The 7359-nt window shown below is 37.4% G+C and overlaps 1 protein-coding gene across 2 annotated transcripts; it reads left to right on the plus strand.

Moving 5' to 3' along the window:
• The first annotated feature begins 579 nt into the window (after positions 1–579).
• On the plus strand, positions 580–6822 carry LOC100374416 (uncharacterized). Of its 2 annotated transcripts, none has more exons than XM_085491443.1 (6): positions 580–757; positions 2215–2363; positions 2960–3699; positions 4544–4700; positions 5489–5630; positions 6155–6822. In XM_085491443.1, exons 1-6 carry the CDS (start codon positions 637–639, stop codon positions 6289–6291), a joined length of 1446 nt encoding a protein of 481 aa, XP_085347569.1. In that variant the 5' UTR covers positions 580–636; the 3' UTR covers positions 6292–6822. The 2 variants fall into 2 exon arrangements, with proteins under 2 accessions (XP_085347569.1, XP_085347568.1); XM_085491442.1 differs by having other exon boundaries at positions 682–757; positions 1587–2363.
• The last annotated feature ends 537 nt before the right edge of the window (positions 6823–7359 follow it).

Genomic DNA, 7359 nt, shown 5'->3' on the forward strand with positions numbered 1-7359 from the left:
GATTGTATAAATAAGAAAAAAAGTACATCGTAATAATTGCTAGTCGTATTATGGTTCTGTGCCTAATAACTTGTATCATAATGTAAATAAACATAATTACATAAGGGCAATGATTGTAAATTTGTGTTGTGATTTGTTTCCTCCAAAAGACGAAGGTTGTTCAAAATAAGAAAGAAGTTAGCAAACACTTCGATAATGTAGCGATCCTGGGTAGAGGTTTTATTCGATTAATATCAGAATATTATATCAATTAATTGGCAATAAAGTTATGTCTGAGTAAATTCTATATTGTGACGTAAATACGAGAGGGGCCTATATGGGGGTACTCAATATATAGGAGTTGGGCCCTATATTTAATACAGGTAAAATAACAGACGTCTCTGGCAGCGTGCTTATTTTACAAGTCATGACTTCTCTTCTTTTATGGGAATAGGGATCGTTGGGTGAAAGTATACCACCACAACTGTGGCCATGCACGAAGGGAAATAGTACAACTCGTACTAATACAATGCATGAACTATTTGTTTTCAATAAATGAACACTAGGGGCGCTAACCACTCCGAATTGATCTGAGTGTAGCCCTGAGTACAGTCCTGTTAGGTTGGCCTTCTTCCGCTGATCATTTGTGGGGGCCGAATGATCAGCGGAAGCAGGCCAACCTACAGGACTGTACTCAGGGTTAGTCTGAGTGGGGAATATATTATAAATGGTGAAATCAGAATTTCGATCGAGGATGTAAAGAAATCTCCACTCTCGAGTGAGTATTCATGTTGATTGGTGCCTTCCTACTTTTCTGTCACACCGGTGAAACAGCTGCACAACAATTTAGACTCAAATCGGGGAGTATCATCTATCACATTGCTACCTTCTGTGACATTTAATAGCGTCAGTCCACTGGGAGTAGTTCAGGCAGTCAGCTTAAGGGATTATTTCCACACCACGTCTACACGCTCACGTCTGAATATTGCACAGCTCGCGAGATTCAAGTATCAACACACTATCAATGCCTCAGCTCAATGATGTCAAATTGATTTTAATTGATAACAGCAAACATGATCAGCAAATTCTAAAGTATTCCCCAACAGCGCGCGACACTCTGCTGGAACATTATACCACAGGGTTGACATCATGATATATGCTACTTCATTTCTATTGCCACAAATTGAAACAAATGTCGCACTCTTAACCTAATTATCAAAACAACTTTGCTGTTCTCTTTCACCTAAGAGACCATGTCACGTCACATCATAATTAATTATGCATGAATTCGAAATTAGATTTCTTCAAAATGGCGGCCTATATATTAATTACCATGTACACAGAGTGTCCTGGGTTATCAGGTAAAAGAGGAACTGGGCTGTCATGTAAAACCTCTCAAAATTGTGTTCAATAAACTGATGGTTTTACTTCATAGCATTGTTTGTTTCTTAGTCACGTATCACAATTATTTGGAAACATTATATTGCAAAAAATAGCGATAACGTCTTTTAGAAAACCAACACCACGTGTTCAACGGATGATTGAACGAAACATTGAATATTTATTACCCAAACCAATTTTAATTTCAGCTGTCACATTTGTTTCAGAACGAGGCTCTACTGGACTAAAGTTATTAAATAACCACCCAAACCGCAAGTCAATAAAACAGTAGTATACAATATAATGTAATAGTTGAATTGAAATGTCCAATTGTCAAGCTCCGACACCTACAATGTATTCACATAGTTTGAAGGGTTGTACATTTCAAAGTTGTGAAAATTAGTTATGCTTATATTTATTACACCCGTCATATGATATACTAAATTTCAAACACTGATATGTGCAGAAAAGCGAACAAATTACCATCGTTACATATACCATTTTATTAGTTATGCAAAATACTAAAACCAACATACATTGTGTATAGAGCAGATGACGTCATCGGATCGTGCATGGCGACATGTTGTCAGCATATTAGTAACGCGTTGGTACGTATCCATTTATAATGATATCGACAGTATCCAGTGTGTACTATACTAGCAAGAACAATGGCTGCACGAATGTACATTCATTCATAATATACTCTCAACTGAGTATGGGCCATGTTTCGCCATATGGTGTGTATACTGTTGGTGTTGGCGGCGATCACCGTGTCGAAAATAGTCATCGACCATCAAATGATATCACAAAAGCCACCAAAAATGACTTATCATGAAATTTCCGATTTGAAAACAGAAGTGAGACGGAATAGATCTGGATTATCAGCGGTAGAGACGAAACAGTACGGTGTGAGAGGTAAGATCAACTGGCCGAATACTTCCGCGACAGTTCAACCATCCATGCCTGATATTACCGGCTTACGTCATGTACAGAACAGCGCATTGGTAAGTTGCATATGATAACCCTTTGGCTAAGTGATTGGTCAGATATCGCGAAGAATGAGATTTGTTCGTGATGTCACAATTTTGGGGCATCCCTCGGGCATACCCACTATGGCGAATTACATAAAATAATACCAGTGATGAAAAAGTGCTTCAATTTGTTGTATCTGAAAAGAGTACATCGTCACACTGGGAGGATTTTGTTCGTATATATGACGGGTAAACCACGGTATGACAACATATAAATCATATATGGCTGTGGCAGTTATTAATGCGTTTCCACATGGTGTATATACACGTTGATAACTTAGTAATAATGTGTACTATTAACACATAATATATAATATATAAGCTCAATTACACAACACTCTGGGCCAATTTCCGGGATGATTTTCTTAGACAAAACAGCAGCATTTAGTTTAAGTCTACATATTAGCGAGAAAATCGATAAATTACGATGAAATCTTAATGAAATTTCTCAATTTTAATGATAAATACGAGACATCACCACATTTATATGTATACCAACTCAACAATTATTTATAATTCTTCCTGTTTCATTATTAACACCTACATCTTTCTTGTCATTGATTTTCAAGACGCAGCATACATATTTGAAGACACACAATTTTTCATCCGTGTTAACAAAAAATGCGAGTTCATCGATAGGGGACGCGGCTCACACCAACGATACTCTCCGAATACCAAAGTATTTATTTCCCGTTATCTTCTGGGAAGGTGGTCCAAATTGGAACTATCTGAGCTTCAGACGGGCTATTGCCATGGCAATGTCATTAAACCGGACATTGGTAATGATACCTTTCCATAATCATCATATAAACGGCTGGCACAAAGGATGGAGATCATTTCAGGAGACATTCGACATTACTAAATTAAAGGGCATTGTTCCCCTAGCAACACCTTCAGAATTCCGCGTGAACTGCATGAGTGAAGTCAACTTTCTTATCCAGTTTAATATGTCTCGTTACTCGGAATCCTTGTCGAAATTCTACCGGAGTCAATACGAACGGACACGGGATGATTTCAATAGCCTGTGGGGGATACGGCTTCCTAATATCTCTGACGCTCAATCATTCATAAATAAAGCGAACCCAGCAACGAACCTGGATGTAGTGAGTGATATCAGATGTCTTGGAGTACACGGACCATTGCAGATTAAAAATCTTGACATACCCGGCGAAATAGATCTTTATAAAACTGTGGACAAAAACTTTGTTCGAACGGAATACGTAAGAAACACAGCAGACAGGTTATCTGACAATATTTGCCTTGGGAAACCGTATGTATGTATTCACTGGAGAAATAGAACGGGAGAAATGTGAGTATTTTAAGACATTCTTGATGCAGAGCACGTCTCTTTTAATGGAGATGCTGAACTGTTCGAGTTACGACCATCGAGTTCCGAACGTCGAGTTACGAAAACATCGAATTATAGAAATGACCACGGCAATATTTTTGAAACAACGCCCACTTTTGTGAAACCACGCCAAGGTAACTCGATGTTCAATTAACAGTTAACAGAACTTCGAGATACTGGCAAAATAACTGTTAACTGTTATTTAAAGTTCGAGTTACAATTTGGGCGTGGTTTCGCAAAAGTGGGCGTGATTTCTGAAATATGGGCGTGGTCATTTTTGTAACTCGATGTCCGTAGCTCGAACAATTTGGCATCTCCTTTTAATGATACCATTGTACCAAATTGTTAAAAAATATATTTTCACGGATAACAAACACCATACATTGCATTGTACGAATGCATAATAACGAACAAATAAACGAGCATACGTTAAACCATAGACCCTCTAACAGATAGAGGGTCTATGGTTAAACCTAGCCAGCTATAGGCATATAAATGTCAAGGCATAGAGCCAACAAGTGATTCCTGGTGTTTAAAAAATAGTGAGCACATCTCACTATATAAGTGACAGTAAATAAAATAATCTACGTCAAAACAGGACAGTTGCTGTTATAAATATAAATATAATATAATGTGTACGTCGAACGTACGTTTATCACTGTATTTTTCTGCAAATGTCAGAGTTGTCGACTCGTGTTTGTTTCGATACGGCCCTAAACTAAGTGTCACATGCTAATCAAGTTATCTGCGAAGTATTCCGTATTTGATGCACGATATAGCACTGACAATCAGTATTTCTTTTCAGTTGTGAATTTAACTTGCTGCTCAATGGTGCCGAGAATTGCCCTCACACCATGCCCCTTCTATCCGGATCAAGTAATAAAACAGCTCAAGCGGTCAGAGACTTCATGCAATCTAAGAGGATTAAGTGTGCATATGTAGCAGCGCCCCCAAGACAACAGGTGGGTTTATTAACATCTTTTCAAAATTGTTGTAGTTTTCTAAGAATTACCTGGAGGGAGATCCACAAAGAATTTACTAATAAGGAGGATATTGTTAAAGGGTGGTGATCGACGCGCCGCGCATGCGCAGAATATGTGTCCCATATTAACAGAGATTACGACTTCAATTGCTGTGCTGCCCAATGCGTAGAAGAAAGAAGACACTGCCAAGTTTTAACCATGTAATTCATTTGATGAAACAATCTTACAAGTCAAAGTCGATATTTACTGCACAGTCGCATTCACGCTTGCCACTTAGAAAGAACATTGAATTGTTGGAAAATCACTGTTTATCAACATAAATGGTGCGACGATGGCCGTCCTTTAAAAGTGTTAAACGTGAGTTACAGAATTGTTAACTAAACTATACTTTGATGTATTCACACCAGCATGGCCCTATGTATACAGGAAATACAAATTCTCGCAAGGGCCAATCAAATTCTCTGGTTGTTCGAACGCACCAACCAAATTCTCCGATTGTTCGAACGCATCATTCAATTCCCCGATTGTTTGAACGTACCAATCAAATTCTCTGGTTGTTCGTACTTACCAATCACATTCTCTTTCTGTTCGTACGTACCAATCAAATTCTCTGGTTGTTCGTTCCTACCCATCAAATTCCCCGATTGTTGGAACGCACCAATCAGATTCTCCGATTTGCTCGAATATTTATAATGTAACAAAAATGCGACAACATAAAAGTAATGGACAATGTTTATGAGTAATGTAATTATGCATAATATTACCAGGAATTTATAGATGACCTGAGAAGTGAACAACAGCTGCAGGTATTTACATCCAAGAAGATTATTTCCATGAAAGACAAAGACGCCCGTCGTTTGAGGTGGGACAATTATCAGTTGTCATTGGTTGAGCAAGAATTGTGTGCAAGTAAGTGTATGTCATGCATTAATGTCAAAGGGCTCAGCGTCAAATCCATATTGTACACGAATTCCGTACGTGAAATGAAAGCTACCTTGAATCTAATTGTAGATAATTACTGACTATTTGAGTCTTACATAACAAACTTTACTGGAAAATATATTTTGACATCTGGTTTTGTGCAGCCCATCATACTTGCTTTCGCTTGACATAATATTTACCCACTACCCTTCAACCTACTCGGGCAAATCCCGTATTTTGGGTCTACGGTTTGCCTATTCATGATAAACGTCATGAATTCAAATGACTAATACGCGCTTGTTGTGGAACGATGAATGCATTGGCCCTCTGTAATGAGAGGAAGTCACGCTGATTGGTGCATTTGCTAGTTACTGAATACTGCAATGTAGGCGTTTTTCATCACGACTTCCTTGTGGTAACCAACAGTGCCGTAAAGAGGGCAGGGTTTTACCGTTTATCCCTTTATCGACATAATAGAACATGCCAGAGATTTTATATGTTTTTTTTTGTAGAATCGCAGGTGTTTATAAGCTGTGGAAAATCAAACTGGTCAATTTTTATTAAGAACCAACGTGACTTGACTGGAAAGGAAGTGTTGTATCTTCGTGATCTCCCCGGAGTACCAAGTGAAATATACGACCTGATTTAAAACGCCATAGTCGTCATCCATCCTGAGCATGTTTGGACTTCCTGTTCATCAACAATAATTGTACCCACACTGCATTGCGGTTTTCCTGTTGAAACAAAATGGCGTCAATGCGGCAAACGGCAGACATCTTTGAAAATATTTCGTATGCGTCATTGACAATATTACTTTGTAACGTAGGAAAGCAGCGAGAAAACATCTGGGAATAATGCACCATGAACACGTGTAACCATTCTACCGAAAAAGTGCAAATTGTGATCTTAATCACAGTCCCTCCAGTTGTGGAGGGACTGTGTCTTAATCTGTAAAAACGATTTTTATGTGAGATTAAAGCGGGGGTGTCGTCACCTGCGCATGCGTCAGATGTCCATATGTGTCATTGTTTACAAACAGGCGTCTACATATGAGCATTTCCGTTTTTAGAGCGTGTTGTTATCGTCGCTTGGGGCGTCCAAATGAAAATTTGGACTTCTAAACAAATGATATACGTAAGTAGACACATATATGCTAATAAATAAAGCGATGTGAACAATACGAACGTCGTCTTCAATTAAAACGTTTTAGTATTGTACCTTTGAAAAGAATTGTATATTAATAGTCAGTGAATAGTCCCGGTACATTGTATACGTGTGGTCTTTATTGTTCTTGCATACTGGTTGTCTCTAAACAGCTGTGACACGTACTTGTTTCAGACTATCATCAATGACGTCAAATGTGCATGCAACATTCCAATTGTAATGGATTAACTTTACGATTATGGAACACTAAAGAACATTTTTATATTATGGTTTTAAATAGTATTCTTGCATAATAATAATAATAATAATAATAATAATAATAATAATAATAATAATAATAATAATAATAATAATAATAATAATAATAATAATAATAATAATAATAATAATAATAATAAAAATATATTCATCCAAGTTACAGAGACCAGTGATATGGGATGGGACAATATTGATTTGTCATTTACAGCGACTAAAACCAGTTATAGTCTTATAGTTGTTACTTAACGTAGATCTTTTATTTTTTTAACAAAGAGATATAATCATTTCTATGTTT

The sequence above is a fragment of the Saccoglossus kowalevskii genome, chromosome 16 (genome assembly GCF_978046115.1).
Source record: "Saccoglossus kowalevskii chromosome 16, keSacKowa6.1, whole genome shotgun sequence".
Lineage (NCBI taxonomy): Eukaryota > Metazoa > Hemichordata > Enteropneusta > Harrimaniidae > Saccoglossus > Saccoglossus kowalevskii.

What these genes read in the sequence shown, in the direction of transcription:
- LOC100374416 (XM_085491442.1), top strand. Translation starts at nt 2,082, where the DNA reads ATGTTTCGCCATATGGTGTGTATACTGTTGGTGTTGGCGGCGATCACC. An exon ending in ATGTACAGAACAGCGCATTG is followed by an intron (nt 2,364 to 2,959) that starts GTAAGTTGCATA and finishes TTGATTTTCAAG; the next exon opens with ACGCAGCATACATATTTGAA. An exon ending in TGAGCAAGAATTGTGTGCAA is followed by an intron (nt 5,631 to 6,154) that starts GTAAGTGTATGT and finishes TTTTTTTTGTAG; the next exon opens with AATCGCAGGTGTTTATAAGC.